Consider the following 22,872-nt stretch of genomic DNA (forward strand, 5'->3'; position numbering starts at 1 on the left):
AAAAACATTAGTGATGAACGCCATTACTGATGTAGATAACCCTTTATTTTCACAGGGGTTTACTATGCAGTCCCCTGACGCAAGAAGCACATTAGTAGAAAATGTAATTGATGATTATTGTCATTGATGGCGCAGAAAGCAGTTTGTACAGTAAAAATCACAGATACTGGATTTACTTCACCGAGACTACGCTAATGGCTTATCAACTTGTGCCAGTGTTGCAATTTCATTGCATAAATCTAACACTCGGACGGTAGCAGCACTGGAAAAGCTTGAAACAAATTTCTAGCACCACAGCTTCCTCTACCAATGAAAATCTTGCTTCGGAGACAGTCAAGATCAGTATTATGATTTTCATTAACTTGCAAAATTTAGTTATCTAGCTTTAAACAAGCCTACAGAATGGTGTGCCCTTTTCATGAAACAATGGGCATAAGAATAATAATAAGCTACTGCAGAATACAAACGGGGCCACTTTTTTAGCAACGAGCTTTCAGGGTAACCAGCAACAGGATGAATGAGCAGGAGAACCACTAAGCTGAGGTAAAGTAACATAACCAATGCTGCTTCTGCGTTGATGGAAGATAACAAATTTCAAAGTATTGTGGCAAAGATTTAGAGGCTATTCTTCTGTCTCTTCATAAGGTTTCTTTACTGACTCCGGCAGAAAAGGCTTGAAGGTCATAGCCGCTACGACAACAAGAAGCACATTCAAGATGAAGAAAACAATTTGGTCACCTGCACAGTCAAGTTGAAAAATGAGCTGAAGTGAAATTCTTTAGAAGGTTTTTTTCACTTACTGGAGAAGACACTTTCAGTGCGTTGGATAAAACTTCTGACATAGTAACGAAGCAAGTATGGCATGAGCATTAACCTCTTTCAAGTTCATCTCTTTCTCTAGGACAAGTATTCATACCAGGGATTCAATGTCTCGAGTAAAATTTGCACTGTTTTGTAGTCTTTCATTGGTCAAATAGAAAATAAATCCCCCAAACAAACTGGCTCTTACATATTCAACTTCCACCTACAAGTTGGAGTGAATAATCTTCACCTTAGTGTGATCTTAATTACTATGGGACCTCCGTTCTAAGACAACAACATTTTTACTTCTGAAATCATTTGTTCTCCATAAGCCATATCGGAGATGAATTATGCACCACAAAATATGTAGGAGTAACTTTATCCACCTAGCATCAAATTTTCCCAAGGAAACCAGAGTAACTAGCATATTGAAAAACCTTTTGCTTTTCCCTTTTTTCTGGAAGGGGAAAAAGAAAGAAAAAAGTCGTGTTAGAAGTAGGCAAAACCATTAGAGAGGCAAACTCAAACTTGTAGGGTTTGTTTGGCAGCAGGAACCCTCCAGGGGTGTACCATGAATCTTGGGGCAGATTCACGGGACACTAAAACTAGCGCTCCATGAAAAACACTCACATAATGATTCTTCTACTAAATGACCCCGTGGAACTCGAATTTGTACCAACAGCATGATAACATATTTTTACTTTTTCATGGTCAATTTTTTTTTTTTCACTTAAACTATTATGACTAGGAGGGCTGTTCAATGAGTCGAGCTAATTCGACCTTGCTCGATAAACTTGACTCGAGCTCGACTCATTTATTAAATGAGTCGAGTTCGAGTTAAGAAATGACTCGATCACATAAATGAGTCAAGCTTGAGTTAATCGGGCTCGGCTCAGTTAAACTCGGTTAAGCTCGAAAAAGAAGATATATAAAATAAGTCTCATAAAGTTATCACGAAAGATAAATGGTTCAAATGGATATGTATGTGACAGGCAGGTTGGATGTTCAATGTTCAAGTCTTCATGCCTGAAAGAAAAAACTCCTACAAAACCTAATATGAACAAGTTCTTCAGAAATGTAAATAAACTTCATAGGGTGGACCTATGACTTTCTAAGTGAGGAAGTCAAGAGACTGATGTGCACAGCCTTGGCATAAACTGGTAGATCTGCCTGTTCCTAGTTTGTCCATTTAAGGAAACCACACCCTTGGCATAAACTGGTAGATCTGCCTGTTCCCAGTTTGTCCATGTAAGGAAACAAAAGACTGTAAAATATGTTGCCAAACTAAATCATGTGTTGTGAATACTATTTTTTAGTGTCTATTCCCTGTTGGGATGCTGTCCCAGCACCTTGCCTTTTGGGCTTCTGAGCTCAGCCGTCTTGGTCAAAATTTCTTGTTTGGGGATACTCTAGTTCTCCTTGTCAGTTTTTGGTACAACGTGAGAAGTAAAACAGAAATGAAACAGCGCCTATTTCTAATGGGTTTTGGTCTGGACCAAGATCCACAGCCGTCTGGTCATTCTTTGACACTCCTTGGTGTGTCTGCAGTGCGTCCTCCTTGCCTTGGTCACAATTTCTTCCTTTGGGGTTGTCTGATTCCCCTCTGAGCACCTCTTGTTGCAAGCCTAATGATGTTTCTAGCCATTTGGCCTATCTAAGATTCTGTCTGTTACTGTTTTGAGTTCGGCTATATGGGGTCATTTGCCAGAAGGAATGCTTTGAAAGTTTTCTATGAATCTGCCCAAATCTTTAAGGCAGATCCATAGAACATTCATAAAGTATTTTTGCCGTCAAACGACCCCTATCCATAGGACATTCATAAAGTATTTTTACCGTCAAATGACCCCTACTGAATGTTGGGTCCAACTTTTGATTGGAAATTGCAATGTTATAGAAAGGTTTCTCTCTCTTTTTACATGTATCTTACTCTGTTTTCAGATTTCAAATGGAAATTTTCGATGTAAAGAAGTAAATGGACTCATTAACAGCACCAAATAGTCATCAACAAAAATCATGAAATTACTACAGCTTCTAATATAACAATTAAGATCACAAAAGGAGAACATTTTCCATGAGGTATGTTTTTATTGAAAATGCAGAACCAATATACCTGGCAAGAAGGAGGAATTTTGACGCTTCTGCGCCCAAGCAAAACTGCAAAGAACAAACATCAAGAAAAGTTAATTTCACAACTATGTCACATACGGGTGCTGGTGCAGTACTATTAAAAAAGCTTGGGTGTACATATATAATGTGAAGAGTTTAAAAAAAAAAATCACAAACTGTAAAGGAAGCCACTTTTTGTAGATTGTAACAAAAAATAGCTTTAACATTAAAAAAATGCAAAAAGTTAAACGGGAAGATCTATAGCAAATGCAATAAAAAAATATAAAAAAAGAAAGAAAAAAAAACCACCCTAATGCTGCCTCTTTTAAGTTATTCTTTTTTCTCCAGCCACCCAGCCGCCACTCTCTCAACTCCTCTCACTCAGCCAGGTAAATACCCCTCTTCCTCTTTTTCTTCTTTCATCCACCTCTCTTTTGTTCTTCCTCCTCCTTCTCATTGTAGATGCTCTGAGTAATCCCACTGCCACCACCACCTTGATACAAGTTAGAGGAGTGCAAACTGCCACAGCCAAAGCTAAGAGAGACTGAGGGAAATGCTTGAGTTCGCCCTTACCCCTCTTTATTTCTTTTAGTTTCTTACCATAAAAAAACGGACTATTGACCATGGATTTTGACACAACGGTGCTGCAGTTGCACCCAAACGTGAGTCGTGTTCACTCAGGTTGAGTGACTATTGTAAAGTGAATCCCCAGGCTCTCTTTCTCATGACGCCACACAGACAACTGGATTGGATGTCATTGTGTTCCTAGTCCACAACTGAAAATCAGGTCCAACAAAAGAGAAAAAAAAATATTGCCAACGTAAAAACGAACCAACTTCCAATGAAATTTCTCCAAACCTTTCTGTAAAGGTTTGGATCCAGTTTTGTATGCATCTAGGTTCAGGTCCTGATCTATGATGCTGCATGAGTGTGCAGTCTGCACTCAACCTGAGCTGTTGATAACCCACTACCTTAATCCATGGTGGGGCCACTCATCATCCTCACTCTATGAACAATTGCCTTGCAGGACATATCAACATATCATTAACAGGTGGTTCTCAACAAGGGCATGATGACAGATAAATGGTGAACCTTTTCGTCAAGGAGGATAACAAGAGCAGGAGGTCAAAAAGGTCCAAAACATGTTCTTTATACAACATCGACATTAAGGAAAGAGCACACATGATTTCTTGATACTGGAAATGCTTATGCAATATCATGGATAACAATGAGGCTTGTTTGAGGTATATCAAGGAAAGCAGCACATTTAAAAACAAACTTACAGGGAACCTCCACCTGCAGGACCAATTGCTTTGAAAAATGACATTCCAGTCATTGCAATTCCATTTGCAGCTCCTCTTTGGTGTTGAGGCTGCACAAGAGACATACAAGTTACATAATCATTGTGTCAAGGAGTCAAAACGAACTAATTTGCCCACTGGTAATATCAAACGACGGAGAACAAGCTGAAGAGAAGTGAAAAGTACCACTGAGTTATTCTGCTGAATGAAAAAGCCAGTAACTATTGTTGCCTGACATTCAAGAAGAAATTGTCAAAGAAATCAATTATTTTTCAAAGAGAAAAAAACAACAGGAATATGAAATCCAACAATGCACAATGTGACATGAAGATGAGAAAAAAGACTTGAAATACAAAGATCAATCTCCAGAGGAAAATAAGAAAAAGATGAGTGCACAATAGCACATCAAGGATCAGCTAAGTCCAAGTTCAATAAGATTTTGCTTTCCTATTCCATTATTCTACATAAGAATAAATAATAAAAGGTCACATGATCTTTAGTAGTCACTTGTTTCAACATTAATGTTCCTGGGAAATTTCTGGTTAACAAAAAGTTGAATCTGAACTTACAGAGAGTATATTCTTCAACAGTGATGCACAATTAACGGTGGAAGAAAGAAGGAACCCTGACAGCATTGACATCAATGGATAACTTGCAAGCAACGGTATGGTTATAATCTGCACAAGCAGGGGTGGGGGGGGGGGGGGGGGTGCAAAACATTACCAAAGTATTCAGCATAAAGAAGTTCAGTGAATAAGCTTGAGAATAAAGAATAGGAAGGGATGCATACTGATGCCACACGCACTACCATGATGGGTCCAAGAATCCTCTCAATAATTGGAAAGAGAAAAAGTTGGAATATCAACAAGCCAAAACCTAAGACAATATCATCCAGTCCAGGTTAGCTACACTAGCAAACAGAGCTTATGGTGAAGAAAATAAAGGAAGGAAGAAAAGAAACAAACAGATTTTAAAGTATCATAAGAAACCATTGGGACTTAAGTTTCACCTAATATCGTTTTTGGCAAGGTTTTGCTTTTTTCCCAGGATGTGATGATGCAAACCTTACATAGCAACAAGGTTCCCCTAGAGCGCTAAGGACCTTTCATGTTGTCCTCTCTCTCTTGTTCCTTGCAGTTGATTGGTTCCAGTGATTTCTCGTAAATATAAAATGGTACTGGAGCAGTATTAGATCCTGAGTATGCAGTTGCCACAAAAAGGTGTTCCCTGGAGATCTGACTTTTGGGTTTTAAAGTTATTTCTCATTGTACCTTGACTTGTATTGAAAAATTTTGTGTGTGTGTGTGTGTGTGTGTGTGTGCGTGCACTTCATTATCCAACCATGTTTTTTGGGCAAACTAAAATAATAGATGAGAGTCCCCACAGTTCTCTTCCAAACGCCTTCATAGTTCAATTTTAGACAATTCTGCTGTGCATTAGACATAGAGCGACTAGACCCCATGACTTCTTAAATTTGTGCCCATTGTTCCTGAACAAGCTAATTATCTCCAGCACATTGCCATTATCTGCCAAGTCGGAGAAAATTCATTCCACAGCAAGATTCCTGTTACCTAGGGAAGAACTGTACCTTGCACATCCTTGATCTTTTATCCTTGTGTCTCTAGTATGCTGTTCTGCCCTTACAAGTGTAGAATTATAAATGCATCATGCGTAAGGAAACACTCAACATGCCAACATATATAGGGCGGATGGATTCTGCTACCCACTATTTTTATTTCCAGTTAGTTCTCACAAACCTGACCACATGGGCATATCCAATTATCCAAATTTACATGTTAAACGAAAAACATGATGTCTAAATCAGATCTTATGACACTAAACTTGAAACTATCTAAAAACAGAGATTGAATTTTTCTTTTTCTCTTTTGAAACATATAATTGTGGTAATCATGCTAAATTTCCATATGTCATATAATTGACTGTGGATATTCTGCGTATGTTGGTGTGCCTAGATTTGTGAAAAACCGTGGTAATCATGCTAAATTGCTATCATATAATTGACTGTGGATATTCTGCGTATGTTGGGGTGCCTAGATTCGTGAAAAACTGTGGTAATGATGCCAAATTACCATATAATGATCAATTATCAATAATAGCCAACACCATAATAAATAACAACCAATGATAGAATAGTTAATGTACTTGAGAAAAAGACCCCCACTTATCACATTTCACAATGTTTGCAGAAAATAAAGTGAACTAACAAGACATACCAAAATGGCCTTAAAGGAAAATTTGATTTCACTTTCTAGGCGAAATTGAAAATTAGACTTAATCAAACTTGACAAAGTCCAAACTTGGATGAAAGAGACACGAGTATGTTGACCACACTTGACACAAGTATGTTGACCACACTTAACACTTTTGCGACTGTATTCGAGTCTCAGACCCAAACATGGACATGGCCATGTTGAAATGGGTGCAGCAAGGAAATGGAATGATCCACGTCTAGTAGGGGTCTTAATAGAAACAATAAAATCTTGATAGAAACACTAAAACCATCATCGTATGTAACCAAATAGTGTCCAGATGGTTGATGAAATACATAAGAGTTGTAAATCTGTATGGTTTACCCAAGACAAGAGTATGGCCTTCATTTACACACTAAGAATCCTTGTATAAATATAGCAAAAAATAATGACTTGCAGTCTCCCTGAAAATGAAGAGCTACAACAGGCAACCTGTATGAGTTGTTCACATGACTACCATTGAATGTAACAAGGGTGGAACTCCACCAAGTAGGTGTCTAGAACAGATGGTCAAGTGAGTTACTCCTCCGCATGGTATGTCACACACATGCTAAAAGCCAGACAAAACTGTGCCAGCACAGCAGGACGTGGATGTAGGCACAAGGCATTGCTTGGATGCACTGAAAGTTGTCCCTTTCTATGAAACTTTTAAATCTTCCAGGTACTTCTCTCATTTGATCAATCAATTTACTTTTCTTTCTTAAAACTTCAAAATGTAAAACCTTTCTTTCATACACTAGGAGAAAGAAGAATTCCTGCATTTAAATCATCTTATTACCACTTTTTTAGAAACTTGGTGCTCATTTAGTTTGAGATGTCAAGTCGTGCTCTTTTATAGGTCCAAAAGAGACAGAAACATCGACCTTCATGCATTTTGCCGACTTGGCAAGTAATCTAATGAATTTTTGTTTTTGGAAACTTAAACTTCCAGACACATCTTACTTTGAAATATTCATTTACGATGAAAAAAATGCATGCTTGTTAAATTTTTTCCCTCTTCCCCATCAAGCTGTAGGATTAAATTCAAAACAATAGGAGTGCATCAGCATTGGGAGCACCTTATTGTTACTAATACACACACACACACACATATATATAACCATATCCCCCCACCCAAGTTTTTTTAAGATGTTTTATACATAACCACAAATATCGCTATATTTTCAAAAGTATCGCGATATTTTCGATAAAAACAAGGAAAACGAGGAAAACGGCAAAATATCACCAAAAATATATATCGCGATTTTATCTGCGTTTTTTTCATCATCGTCTAAAGCTGCACTCAAATAGGAGCATTGTTGGTATTTTTTGAAAAAAAATTTAAACTTTAAACTGCACGTGCTCCGTTTCATTTTTAAAAGGGTAGTTTTGTAATGAAAAGGTTTTAGCAAGGCAGTTTTGAACTCTTTTCTTCTTTTTAATGGCAAAAACAGAGGAAGGAAAGAGGATTAGGGCTTTTAAGCCCTTTTTCCCACCATGATAGGTTTGGGGCTTGGGCACAGTCGACGTGAGAAGAAAGAAAACCTGCAGGCTGCAGTCCAACAGTAGACCTTTGGGGATTGGGCATTCCTTCGCTCCCACCTGCTGTCCTATCTTTTAAGTTTTAACTATTCAATAGAGGAGCAGCAAGCTTTATGCCTTCAAGTTCTGATTTTTTTTCTTTTTTTGTTTACTTTGCTTTTACATTGATTTTTTATTTAAAATAAAAATTTTTGAGATTTTCCAGAGATTTTTTTGAGAAAAATAGCTTCGCCTTCAAGTTCTGTTTTTTTCTTTTAACTTTATTTTTACATAATTTTTTGAATTTTTATTTAAATTAAAAATTTTTGAGATTTTCTTTAGATTTCCAAGAAAAATAGCTTCGCCGAAAAAAAAAACCCGAGAAAAACCTCGCCGATATTTTCCCGAAAACGATATTTGTGGCTATGCTTTATACTCATGCCTGCACCCAAGCCCATGTGACATTGAATCATGTTCTCTTAAACAGGATGTGTTATGGACAAAATCATATCTCATTCTATGAGTGCATTCCAGCATTGTAGAGAGTATATAAAAGTTGCAGCATTAGAAATGAGAAATGAACCGTCCTCAAAGTTGGAGATCCTTACCAGAGAATGAAAGCACCACACCGACATCCTTAGTTGAAAAATTCAGCCCGCCATACTTCTTATCACTGACAGCCCAAAGAGAAAATATCTGGAGGAAAACGAGTAAAAAACCACCTCATTGCAGAACCACACCAAAGTAATGCCCAAAACCAGACACATTTGGAAAGTAAAGAGAGTTATTAAGCAAAACTGGAAAAAGAAAACAAACCAAATAATTTCAGAAATTCCAGCTCAAAATGTGGTATAGATGATAAATTTATTTGAAAATGTCAGAGGTGTTAAGATTCTACCAAGGGTAGCTTATGAAATATGTAAAGATGTTTTTTGTGTTTTCCTAATAATACCACACTAAAATTTTTAGTTCACATATAGCCCTTCTTTATCCTATGGTAAGGAGCCGCCCTAATTTTATTTGGCAGCTGCAGTCTGCAATGGTTCAATCCACCCCCACATTTAAAAGCTACTTTCAAGTTTCAGCCATGTGGTTTAGAAGCAGGAAACCTAAGTATATGGAATGGGTTAAGATTGGTCCAAGAGCTGACAAGAACAACAAACAGCCATACTCTCCCAGCTCACTATGTCATAGGGACGCTCCAATTCTGGCGCCGCACCCACATTGACATAATATGTGCGCGGATTTGTCTTCCATGTGGCATCTGAGCCTCTCTCTCTTTTGTCATTTTTCCTTTTTCTATCTCTAGACTCTCTTTTTGTTTTTCTATCCACTTCTTTCTCTCGCTCTCCCTCCCTCTCCCCCTCTTACTTTTCCTTGGAAAGGATGATTGCCTTTTTCCTTTATAGTCCTTAAAAGGATGATGCTCCTGTCGTCCTTTTAGGAAGGTTAAGGCCTGCCCTGTTGTCCTTCTAACAGGACAACAGGATCTGTCCTCCACATTTCACAGTGGATGAATGGGTCTTCTTAGTTAGAAAAAAATCTCACTTTGTGCAATATAAAATAACTATAGTTTAACATCAAAACTGATATATATCATTAATAAGAAGTCAAAAATATATATAAAAAAAACTACAGAATAGATAATTAGTTATATAAAAAATTATATACATATAACATGCCTATATATATATATATATATATATATATATATATATATATATATATATATATATATATATATATATATATATATATATATATGTTAGTGTCTGCTAACACAAACACACGCTAATTAAAGTCCAGCTTCCCCAAATGATGATTTCATTAACAGAGGGTTTTAATTCCAAACTAGACAAGTATATAGCATCTCGTCACCCTAATGGATCGGGTTTATTAAGCCTAACTGATCCACACTATCCACCACAGACCTGTCTACCAACTGAAACATAAAACATTGAAAGTAAAACAGCAAGATGACATTACAAGGCCCTTAATCCCAACCAGATGGCATCAGGTCTGAGCCTAACAACATACATATATATACATTTGCCACACCCGCACCTGTGTGACTGTGACAGCCCATCCATTTCATCCTCATAAATGCACAAGGTTTCAGACATTTTTGTCAGGAAGACCTCTATGGCAATTTGAGATTTTCTGGTCAGTGTAAATGATATCGCTTTCAATTTTAAGAATGTGACATTTTCCTTTTATCTACCTGGAAGATGTTGCCAAAAGAATTAAAGTGACAAGACATCACCTATTATATCTCCCTTCGAGTTCAGTTGACATGACAATGTAAAATACAAAAAGAATCCTGTAACTTGTTTATTTGTTAGAACTTTCACATAGTTCAAACTTCAAATAACCATCAATTAAAAGTAAATAGAAAGATCATTCTTTTTACAAATTTTGGATTTTTCTCAAATCTCCAAATGTACTAATATTTCCAAAATAACATAAGGCAGAAAACATCCAATACTTGGGACACAATATCAATTTCTATGAATAACAGTGGTGCAAAGACTCCTGGAAAACTAACTTGAATTAAAATAGGCACGAACAACAAAGTACCTCTGCATATGCGATGTCATGAAGTGAAAAAATGCAGTAAGCGATAACTGAAGACATTAAGGGCCAATTCATTATGAGGGACTTTTTGGAATTTAATCCCTTCTCACTGTCATTTGATTTTGTTGGCTGATTGTGACCATGAGCAGCCTCCATAGTTTCAATCACACCACCTCCATCATGCATAGGGGTGTGATGCTTATGCAGAGTCTCCTGAAAATCAGTTGGGGAATTTTTAATAACCAGAACCATTTTGATTTTAGAGCTACTGACTTGCATAACACAAAACTACAAATAAAGGCTAGGTGAAAAATGTTATAGATCAGGATTAAAATGCCGAGAAATCTTTGAAGTAAGCTGTATTGCATGTAAATAACTGGTCAATGCTGTACATGCCACTTATGAAGAAAACCTTATATGCTTATGTGAGTAATTTGCAGGCATGAGAAAATTAAGCACATATAGAAAGAGTTGCTTGAGCAATGAAACCCAAATTTTATATATGAAAGTTGAAACTTAAACTAGGTACCACTTTGCATTATATTTTCATGATATCAGTAAGAACGCTATACTCGTCATCTTCATCATATCAGAGATATGAATGCAGTGCCGATCTATATCTATTTTCAATTGATAGGTCACTATTTTCAGGCATCAACATCAGCAGCCAGACACAGGTAATTCCAGATCCTAAAAAGACTAATTAGAACTAGTCAGGACTAGTCGGTCTCGTCTCAGTCCAAGATGATTGACTATGAATAAATAAGTGATTATGTATATATATATATTCATAGTCAGGAATTAGTCAGCTGACCAACTACTAAGCTAGCTACTTGGACTAGTCTGACCAACTAGTTGCTGGTTTGAGACATAAGTAAGTCTATCCCTACAGCCAGTAGGGATTCCATGCAATATCATCGGGTGGTTGCCTCTCATGCATGTGCTGGTTGCATTCATCTGGGCACATGTATGAGAGGCTGGATTCCTCCGGTATATGTATATATATACACACACACACACAACTTGAGGGGCACTATCAAGATGTATTGGGATTGGGTCTGGATTTGATCCAAACGCCTGTGTGTCATGTCATATTGTAGCTATTATTCCTTATTAAGGACATAATTGCCTTCTGTAAATTAAATTGTTACTTTATAATGAAATAGAATTAGGTCCCAACCCTACATGAGGGTTTTGTGACTGCAGCAGACTCAATCTCTCTTCTTTCATTGTTCTCCTTTCATTTTCTATTAAAAACGATTCTTCCATGATTTTTCGATTTCTAACAAATAGACCAATACAGCCTGATGCCTATCAGCTGATATGGCCCAATTAGCCTATGGTCCCAACACCGTAGCTACAACACTAGTAAATACTTCAGACTACTAAAGTGCTAAAACATATATCAAAGAGTATGATGCAACACTCTTTCCTACTAAATGATGTTACTAGAATAAAATAATTGTAATGGTTAATGAGTAAAATCGAGAAAGTAAAAAAGGAACAAAAGCAACAGATTTAATAAGAGATCAATGATTAATTTAAAAACATACACTAGTACAACGATAATTTGATAACAAAATCACATAAGTTGAATTCAGTATCCTCCAAACATCAGACTTTTGAGTTTTGAGTGATGAGACCAATCCTTTCAGATACTGCTGATGCGAGGGACATGATCTTGCTCGTGAAGGTAATGGAGTTATTCATTGAAACTAGCAGCGTTACAACAGAAGTTGACTCAGAATATTATTCCTCAAATCTAAAATCATATTTCCATCACCTTTATTCAAAATGTAATACCATGCATGAGCTTCCTATACACATAGAGGCTTGGACATAGCTACTGAGTTACTGCTCATGCTTTAGTATTCACATCAAAAACTTCAAAAATCATTTACATTTCTTTGCACATTCTGCCATAATCTCACTTAAATAAGGCCAGGCTTGACCCGTCTATGGTTGAGCTTCAAAGCAAGCCTGAAAAGGAAAGAGGAAATGGAGATGGAATGCCAACCCTCTCCACAAAAGTAGGGAACAGCACTACATTTTCACTATAGCTGATCCTTTTGTGTTGCAATAACTGCACAAAATTTATTTACATGCCAAATATTGCTACTTTTCTAGTACTGTAGTAAGCCACATAAATTATCAAGCTCATAACTACCACAAAATTAAGCTGCAGCCCATTTTATAAAATGAATATTTTTTATTAAGCTCGAGGTTGGCCAATAACTAAATGAACATCTACACCTCAATTTTAGAGTTAAACCTAAATTTCCCGGAAAATACAAAACTTTTGTCCCTACCCAAGATCTGAAGCAGTACATGGTTCATGTTTGTCACCCTAGAAACATGTTCATATCAAAATTTCCCAAGCCACAGCGGGATTACAATGGAATCCATGGATAATGTTAAACAGAAAAGGTAAGAAGATATGTGATACTTACTGGAAGCCAAAAACATGTAATCGTCACCATTAAAGCAAATAATGAAATACAAAGGCAAGGTAGTAAGTATGGAAACCTGCACAACAACAACTGCAGATTTACAAATTTGATAAGTGTAGGAAATAAAGAACATGAGAATAGTGGAAATTCTTCCAAGCTAAGAGACAGTCCTACCTGCCAAATATGGAATCTCTGGAAAATATATGTGGGTAATTCTCTGCAGGCTGATAAGAAAAAATAAAGAAAACTGAGAAGGATGTTCAATATACTGAAGACATCCAGGACATGCAAGTTGCATGTATACACAGCTCTCACACACATGCACATACATATGTTAAGAATTAATTACTGCACAAGGGAAATAAAGTACATCGCACCAGGATTACTCCTTGACTGGTAAAAAAAGAAGGAAATTTGGAGGGAAAAGAAGAATTTGACTGAGGAAGAAAAGCAACAGAAAAACTAGGCCCATCAGCAGATTAAAGTATTAAACCTTATTGCACCAATCAAGTTGTAGACCAATTATGGAGAATTTTGATTGCTTGAGGAATGAGGAGTGAATCAACTAAGTGACCCATCTGGGAACCATAAGCAAAGAAAATTGATATTTTAAAATTTGTTAACAGGTGAAAATTGGAAAAAATAATTAAAAGGGAAATCTGGCCATTCTGTACTTGTGGGGCAATGCGGGGTGCAAGAAATGATGCCATATATAGAAAGATTAAAGCAGATATAACAAGGCCTGCCTCTTGTATTCTTTCTTCTGTTACTTCTCTTGTCAAAGGTTACATCCTACTCTTCATTAAAAGAAAATACAAGAATAAACATCATAAAGTGGACATGATAGAATAAACATGACACAAAAAGAAATAAGTTTGTAACCATTTGACAAGAGAAGTTAGGCGACCAATGATTAGATTGATAGGTCGAGCCTGACCAACTAGCTGTTGGTTTGAGAACATAAGTTCGTTGACAGCCAACTCAACTGCCTACTCGACTCAAACTAGTCAGCCAACCAAACAGGATTTTGACAACTAAGGTTCTGGATTTCTGAATCTTACATGCCCTAGAAAGTTTTTTGTTGCCATTCGGAGAGCAACTTTATTGAAACCATAGTAACAAATAATGGCACTACCTTCAACACCTTGTCATAATATGACCAAAAAAAGTAAACAAAGAAACAAGAATTTATTATAATATTTTCAAAACATCGCCAATCTCAATTTTTATTAAAAATCATTGTGTTATTTTCATAATACTGTACCCACAATCAAAGAAACCATTTTTTAAATATAATTAATCTTTTTTAATATTTGTTGTGAACTTATATATTGTTTTCATAAAAAAAAATTGTAGAAAACTTGTAATCAATTTCCTGATATTTTTCTGAGAAAACAAACTTTCTGACCAATACTTGAAAAAAAAACCTCGATAGTAAGAACTCCATAACTATATTTGTGACTACGACTAAGATTGATCCTAACCTGATTTATTCAAATTTTACTTATGAAAACCGACACTCAAGAGTGGGTCAGTCAAATATCAGATTCAAGCTCAAAATTTTAACATTCCCAAAACCAAGGTATAAGAACAACATGATGATGATCAAGTGGCATAAGCACCGACAACCCAACATTTGTGGAGAAAAAAATAGAACATGCAAGGAGGAAGACAAGACAGGCAAAGAATAAGAACACAGCACATTTGCACTTCAAACTTATACAAGAAAAGGATTAACAAAGGACATTTCACCCTCTATTAAAATAGAAAAGGAGAGAAGGGAGCATAAAAGAGCTACAAGCAAATACCAAACACTACAGAAACAAAGAGAAGCACTTGGTACAAATCTGTTTATCCCAATGGGAAGCATGCCCGTAAGGACATCAAACTTGACCTCTGCATAAACAGTCAACTGAGAATCCTATAACAATGTACAACATAATAGTCGATCTTTGGTTATTTACTGAGTGAACAAATATTTTGTTAAGAGGGAACAAAGTTTGAAAAGCATTAAAGTTTGTTGCATACTCCAATATAAAGAGCAAACACTTGAGAAGAAGCGTATTTTGTACACAGGTTCACAACAAGCAAGCTATTTTAGAAGGTCGAACATAAGTTCAACATCTGAACTTAGTCTGTCTTCAAACTTCTTTATGTCTTGTTTAATTGTCGAGCTAGGCATGGAATGTCTGTATCAGTTTGAAGAATAAATTATCACTGCTAGAATTAATAGCTTTAGATGTTTTTGCTGTAAACATCTGATAGGTTAAATTCCTTTACTTTCATTTTATGCAAGCATTTTGAGGGGCCTCTCAAAGGCTAACATATTTTTTTATGTATTTTTGACTTTTGACCAAATGTCAACTATCACTTTTTTGGTTTTGCATGACTAACACATAGGACAAGCAATTGACTAGACTTACAAGTTTCCTCCAACTCCACCGCACCTTCCCCCCACCCCCACACACTCTTCTCCAAAAAAAAAAAAAAAAAGAGAAAAAAGGAAAGAAAAAAGAGGAAGTCTCACTTAGGTTCTACTATCTTCTTCTGTTACTCCTTCCACCTACCTTCTTCTTTATTTCTGCACATCACCATGTGTGACAGATTCTTTGGTTAGCTGAATCGCTATAGTTTTAGAGGTTATTGCTGCAAACATCTGATAGGTTAAGTTCCTTTACTTCCATTTTATGCAAGCATTTTGAGGGACCTCTCAAAGGACACTACGTATTTTGGCTTTTGACCAAAATGTCAATTATCGTTTTTTTTGTTCTGTATGACTAACACATAGGACAAGAAATTGACTAGACTTTCAAATTACCTCCACCCCCACCCCCCCCCCTCCCCCCACCCTTCCTTCTCCCCGGAACCCCAACCCCCCAAAAATTAAAAAAAAAAAATCTCACTTGGGTTCTACTATCTTCTTCTTTCACTCCTTCCACCTACTTTCGTCTTTATTTCTGTACATCAGCATGTGTCACAGATTCTTTGCTCAGCTAACTCGCTAGTCTAACGTTTTGTGGAAACAATAATTCACTATCCAAACTTTTCCTGTTAGCTCTTGCTTTCCATTAGGCCCATACTTGCAGGTAAGGATGTTGGCATGCTACAGATAATATGGGAGAAATTGGAAAGAAAAAGCACAAATGAAATCAATGCCCTGTAAACATGAGTCATAACGTATACATAAGTACACATGCTCAGAAACAAATATTGCAAAATTACATACACAGACATGCATGTGTACATTTACATATGCACACATGTATGTACGTATCTATACCTCCACATTCATAAAGATGTATGCACATAGATATAGATATACAGAGTCAAATGCTCGCTATTTTTACATCTACAGTTATTTTCTGTGAAACCAAATGGAGATGACCTCCACTTGCCAAAACCTAGAAACTGAAAAAAATTAGTTTGACCAATGCATAGATAAGACTAGACAAGGATATTAAAACCAATAATCAAACCTTTTGGCTTATACAATTACACACATATGTAGAAAAAACATTGGTAATGATTTTTATGTTGACCCCTACTTCTTGAGCATGGAGTTTAGCCACCATAGTTACCTTCATGAGAAACGCTTCATGGATGTAAGAACAATAAATGCAGTACACGTGGATGTAAACTAACACCTCTCTCTCACACACAGAAACACAGACACCCTCTCTATCACACTCTCCAAATCATCAGGCCAAAACTCAAACCCCCCACGTAAATGCTCAGAAGCATCACTAGCTTGAATAGCTAAAAACCTACTATCATGAATGACCAAAGTAACATTGACCTCATGCAAAATTGATTTGTTTTATATCAATCTCAAAAGTAATGTACGCTTTAGTAGATCTGTTCCTCTGCAAATGGGAATTGTCTGGGGTTATGAACTTACAATCATAGAATCGACTCCATGATTGGATGATGAGTTCATTCCGCGCTGGACAAGGCAGGAATAAGGTTATTAACATTCTCAATTTGTTGTAAGAGGGGTCACTCAAACATCCTGTGTCATTACATTCCATTTTGAATTAGGAAGAGGCATATCCTAACCTGCTTTTGGAATATCAACTGTTATTTGGGTTCCATATTGACTTTTTTTGGGCTTCTATTGCATTCAATTGAGAAATAAGCTTGATACTTTGCTATAACGTTAGCAACATCTTTGCCCACAGGTCTAGCAAGCAGAGTACCCCAAGAGCCATTCGTACCCAAATTCAATCTCAACCCCAACCTACAGTTCTTACCAATGTTTCATTCAATAGAACTGTGAAGCATGTTTCACTTGAAATTTTTGAGCATTACATACTTGAAACAATCCATGTCTGAAGTAGTTTAAAAATCATTCACTTCTTGAATTCATCTATCTGCCATGAAACTGAAAATTGAAATTACCAGGGCCAGGAAACCTCCAAGAGCTGGACCCAGAATCAGCCCTATTCCCCATGCTGTACCAATCTGTGATAGCATTGCCAATACAGATGTATTATATACTGCTACATGTGTGCTTGTTAAACTATGATAGAAAGCCACTAAAAAATAAATAAATAAATAAATCATACAACTGATAATCCCAGAGCTTGATATTCTGCACGACACACTTCTGATGCATATGCCTGGAGCCACATACAGGCAAACAAGAAATTGAAAAGAATAACATAAGGTGATTGTTCAATTTTACTGAAAAGAAAGAGTGCACCAGTGAGCATATCTATTAAGGAGGCAATATCAACAAAAAGAAGAACTGATTAAATATCTGAATGCCGTAAAGATATACCTTTATTGGACCAAGGGAAGCATTAAAAAAGCCAAGTAGAAATCTTGTGGAAATTGCCATCGAAAAGGATGTGCTGAACCCGAAAAGAAGATTGAAAATGATTCTGAAAAGATAACACAATCAAAAGAAAGCAATAGCGTCATCATTGAGAAATAAGCATCCAACACTAGAAAGTGAGAAACACAATTATTGGCAAGAAAATATGCATTACTAACACTGAAGATGTTCCAAGCAGAATGATAGGCTTTCGCCCAAAGCGATCTGCAGCCATTCCCCATAAAACAGAAGTCAAGAATCTCCCAAACATATATGATGATCCTGAGAAAGTTTACACAAACATGTAAGTTGGGGTTCTGGAAAAAAGACACTAAAACCATAAAATGCGCCCACCTAAATAGCCAGCATAATAACCAATATCCTCCACTCTTTTAGTAACATGGAAGTCTCTTATCTGCCACATAGGGAAAACCACAGTGGTTTAACTTGTAAAAAACATAAAACTTCTTGGTCCAATTAAGAACATAATCCAAAAGAGCATCTTTGTCTAGCTTCAAACCATAACAAAAACCTAAAATCAACTGCGACATGAAGTTTTCATGTACATACCATGAAGTATAGGAATGGAAACAATGAGGATATTGGCAAGGCTGAAAAGACAAATATAGGAAAAAGATCAGAAGAGGCTTAACAGCGCAGAAAATAGGACATCATGATGTATGTTTATATTCTTCACATGCATATTAAGGATTTTGTCTTGTGAGAAATATTTCCTATAAAAATTTTGTGAATAGCTGCAGATATGTTACCTCCAAGAGAAAAAAAGGCAGAAAAATGAAAATTCTACATTGTAGGTCTCCAAAGTGTGGATAAAGGCAACCATAAAAAGCTGTACATCAAAAAATAGAAAAACCAAAATCGATCCCATCATATTCCCAAACTCACCAAAAGTAACGGAGCAAACATTTTCCCATAAAATCAGTCAATGATATCACTATCTAACAATCAGCCACAGTGACTGGAAATATAGTCGGCCAAACATCAGAATCTAACAGAAACAGAATGATAAAACTACCCAGTAGGCACAGTTCACTGATCTTGGGAGATAAGAATCACAATCCTGAACATTTAAGAATCCTAAAGTATAGGACCAAAGCACATGGATTAACAAATAGCTGCAAGATCTAATCGGAAAACATATGTTAGTGCAGTCAGCCTATAACCACATGTTGAACTTATACCAGTACAATTAGAAATTTAGAACTAGTACTGAAACAAGAGCTTTTTTGTTTTTGTTTGTGTTTTAAGTAAAAGCCTCCCACTCCACAAAGGTATCCATGGATGAAGTTTTAAGCAAACTCAAGATGCTGATTATGGACAGATTTTTTGTTCATTTCACGCACTAATAATAAGGTAAATGCAAAAAAAATGCCACTGTTTTTTATGCACATAATACAATCATACAATAAACTGTACTCAGACCTGTTCCTTATTTATAGACATTATTCAGGATTTAATGTCAATAATCATTTAATACATTCCTGGGTCCAACTTATTTACGGCAGTAGTTCGAAATTTTAAATGTTTCAGTTTATTCACCACTTCTTTATCATTATGTTTATAACGAAAAAACACCAGGATAAAACCTTTGAAATGACTCCTCCTTCAGCCTAAATAGAATTACATATTCAATAATTTGAATCACTTCTTCAAGCGCCCTCAACTTATTTTTACTAACTGCAGCATGAATGTCTACATTCCAATCTACAGAAAGAGATTCATGTTAAGGTTTAAATCTCAATAGCCCAATATTAAGTATATTATGCTAGAAATCCTCAAAAGATCAACAGGCAGCAAAGACAGCTGAAAATTCTATAATCTTCTTCAAGATAAACTGCCACTTTCTTGGTTTTGAATGCATAGATCCAAGGCAAAAATTAGTATGGCTCCAATTGATTGATGGGTAAGAATAATACAATCAAATATCAAACATTGTGCTTTTTAGATCACATGATCAAAAATGAATTAGCTAGCTCAAACATTAAAATAATATAAAATACCTTTTCCTAGCAGGTGTGGACAACATGATTGAGATTGGAAATATGATGCTTCATATGGAAATATATTGCATATGACTATGTAGGAACAAGCCCTATATCTGGCTAACTCAACCGTTGCTTATTTGTTTGACAATTTTGTGCACATACTAGAGCATTCAAAAACGACGCTAGAAAAAATATTAACAAATAAACGGCTAAGATTGTTTTTCCTTGCCGTTCTTCCTCCATTTTTTTTCTTGCCCAGGCAAATGGTCAGACAAGGAAATTCAAATGCATGCCCTAAGCTTGTTTAAACAGAACGAGGAGTAAGACCAACCATTGGAGAGCACAACAATGCCCATGAACAGAAGCTCCTTCAAGGGTATACCAGTGTGAAGTTCCTTTTTCCTTTCCAGCTTGCATCCAGGACAGTTTTCATGGTATACAACTTGGTGCTTTAAGAGCGGTTCTTTGTTTTCTGCCATTCTCTATCCCACAAACATAAAATCTCCCAAATGTTCCTTTCTCCAAGATTAAATGATATTGTTTACTATTTATCCTACTGGAATCACTTAAATACTTCTGAAGGAAACGATTGACCTCAACCGAGTTCAGCTTCTCGATCAAATTGTCTCCAATTCAGACCTCCCTGCAAATTTACCAAAAGGTCCAATGATTAGACCAATGAGAGATACATTAAAAATGCGTACCGAATCCAACAAATCAATATCTAACAACGTACCAGAAAGGAAATATTAAGAGAACATCGCAAATCGACAACCTCGACTGAAAACTAGTCAACTTGAACCTGAAAAACATCAAACACATCGTTGAAGCAGAAGATAGACAACTAACTACCAAGCATCCTTTAAATTATAAATTCTAAAAAGTAGGGCTGCAGATGAACGAATGTCATGAAACATACTAACTTCGTACAACAAAAGAAGGAACTCGTCCCTTGTGTATTTGAAAATTTAACTTAGAGAACAACAGCGGTAATCCAATAACTTGCGAGAGGCTTACATTCACAAAGCGAATCAACTTTACCGGTTCAGTTAAGTGAGAGTACAGTCTTACAACAGGACCGACAAATGGCGAAAAAAAAAGTTTACAAACTGGACCAACTTTCAGGTTATTTAAAAAATAGGTCCACGGCACGAGCACGAACAGCAACAGTTTTAAAAAGAAAAAAGAAAGACAAGAAACTTATTAAATTTCATCACTTATCAGGACCTGACTGTCTGTCCCTATACCTAAATCTCTGAAACTGAAGATATTGAATCCATCCAATTCACTGTACTCGAGTCAATTTCCCTCAACAATATCCATAGACTTCTTCACTCTCCAACGCACTCATTGAAAAGAACGAAATCTAACGGCAGCTTTCGTTAAGAAACCCTCGATTTCTCTTACTTCCAGTTCAAGATCCTCCGGAAGAACATGAGTTTGCGAGAGTATAAATCCAACTGAAGCGTGAAATATGCAGAAAGCTTCCACGGTTCATTATAACTCAAAGCTCATGATTGTGTTTAAGCTTTTTGAATCAAACTCGAACGACCGACAAGCTTCTTAACAAGCACGTCTTTCTCAGAGACGAAGCTTACAGCAGCTTCTCGCCAACTCCTTCCATAATCCCGTTACTAGACCCACTCCAACAAAGTGTCCATTTTTAGCTTAGAAAACCTCTCGCGACAGCGCAACTAACCAATCGATTCTTCAGGATGCAAAGGAAAACACGACACCGCCGTCTCGGTCCTTCCAAAATATGACTCGCACGGCATCGAATACGTCGTGGCGGACTCTACAGTATGGGTCGAACGAGAGTGAGTGCATGCAAAACAGATACGAAGAACTGAACACCGTATTCCGAGTTCGATCGACAGACAAAGAAGACGACGACGGCGTTTCAACCATGACGAACGAGCCGCTACTCCACCGCCACCGGCGGCGAGCATTCCGAATTCTTGCAGCTTCTTGGGAGCGAAGAAAGTCTCTCTCTCTCTCTACCTCGAACCTCGATCCATGGATGGATCGATGACGGGGAGTTAACGCATGCATACATACCGGGTAATATGGCGCTGGACGCTCGGCGTACGATCGACGAAGGAGAAAGACGATCACGAACGGGGAATCTCGAGGGACGAGCAAGGAAGGCGCATTTCGACAGCCACCGTGGCTGTGTTCCCGTGGTTTTTTAAGGCTCAGCTGCCAGCGTCTGGAGCAAATCACACCTCTCTCTCCCTCCCTCTGTCTCTTCTCTCTCTCTCCATCTCTGCGTGAGGCGCGCGAGGTTGCGGTCCGAAGCAGCCGTTTCGCACGCGTGAGTTGGTGCGAACAAGACGACAATCGGATGTATATATATATATATATATACATATATATCGACCAAAATGCCTATTTTTGGCAGTAAAAAGGAGAATTAAGGAATTTCAAGAAAGATGCATCAAAATTTTCTGGCGCCAGTTAAATGATCACATTTAAGGCTTTCACGTGCTGAAAGATATTGCTGGCTAACTTTTCTCGACAACTATGCAGAGCACACTTTCACCGTTCAACCTTACCTGACCATAAAATCTTCTGTCTTTTATTTATGGCATTTTAATTTACTTGAACTTTCCCACCAATGTCACGAAATTAACTTGAGCATTCATATATTTATGCGCATGTCGAACAAATCTTGCAAACTTAGTTTTTGTGTGGAGATATTAAATTCTGAAAACTAATGCTCTTTTTTGTATTTTTATGACGATGAAATGATGAATTTTCTGATCGATCGATTAGAATTTCTGGTTAATTAGGTGCGATAATTGCCACTATTTCTTCAAACTGTCAACATTTTCTTAAACAAAAGGACACACAAAACGAACTAAAAGCTTCCAGAATCTAGTTTTGGTCGAAGATGATAAATAACATAGGAACTACTACAAATATAAAAACTTGATAAAGTTTCATGGGTAGTAGTTGCCATCAGTGTTGAAGTCAGGCAATTGTCCATAAGAGTCCCACAAAATATCTTTACTTTTACATTTCTGCCTTTAAATATTTAACTAAGTA

At 36.8% G+C, this 22,872-nt stretch overlaps 1 protein-coding gene across 3 annotated transcripts; it reads right to left on the reverse strand.

Annotated features, from left to right (window-relative positions):
- Positions 1-322: 322 nt before the first annotated feature.
- LOC116260782 (protein ZINC INDUCED FACILITATOR 1-like) lies at positions 323-22,153 on the reverse strand. 3 transcript variants are annotated; one of them, XM_031639265.2, is made up of 19 exons: positions 21,883-22,153; positions 20,561-20,626; positions 20,156-20,467; positions 18,389-18,429; positions 18,173-18,233; positions 17,998-18,100; positions 17,783-17,885; positions 17,568-17,621; positions 17,401-17,463; positions 13,177-13,226; positions 13,003-13,078; positions 10,556-10,765; positions 8,587-8,674; positions 4,999-5,084; positions 4,778-4,885; positions 4,395-4,439; positions 4,191-4,279; positions 2,912-2,955; positions 323-738 (listed from the first exon to the last, which is right to left on the reverse strand). In XM_031639265.2, the coding sequence occupies exons 3-19, from the start codon at positions 20,301-20,303 to the stop codon at positions 623-625; spliced, it is 1,485 nt and encodes a 494-aa protein (XP_031495125.1). In that variant the 5' UTR covers positions 20,304-20,467; positions 20,561-20,626; positions 21,883-22,153; the 3' UTR covers positions 323-622. The 3 variants fall into 3 exon arrangements, with proteins under 3 accessions (XP_031495125.1, XP_031495126.1, XP_031495127.1); XM_031639266.2 differs by lacking the exon at positions 4,395-4,439; XM_031639267.2 differs by lacking the exons at positions 17,401-17,463; positions 17,568-17,621.
- Positions 22,154-22,872: the final 719 nt, after the last annotated feature.

The sequence above is a fragment of the Nymphaea colorata genome, chromosome 9 (genome assembly GCF_008831285.2).
Source record: "Nymphaea colorata isolate Beijing-Zhang1983 chromosome 9, ASM883128v2, whole genome shotgun sequence".
Lineage (NCBI taxonomy): Eukaryota > Viridiplantae > Streptophyta > Magnoliopsida > Nymphaeales > Nymphaeaceae > Nymphaea > Nymphaea colorata.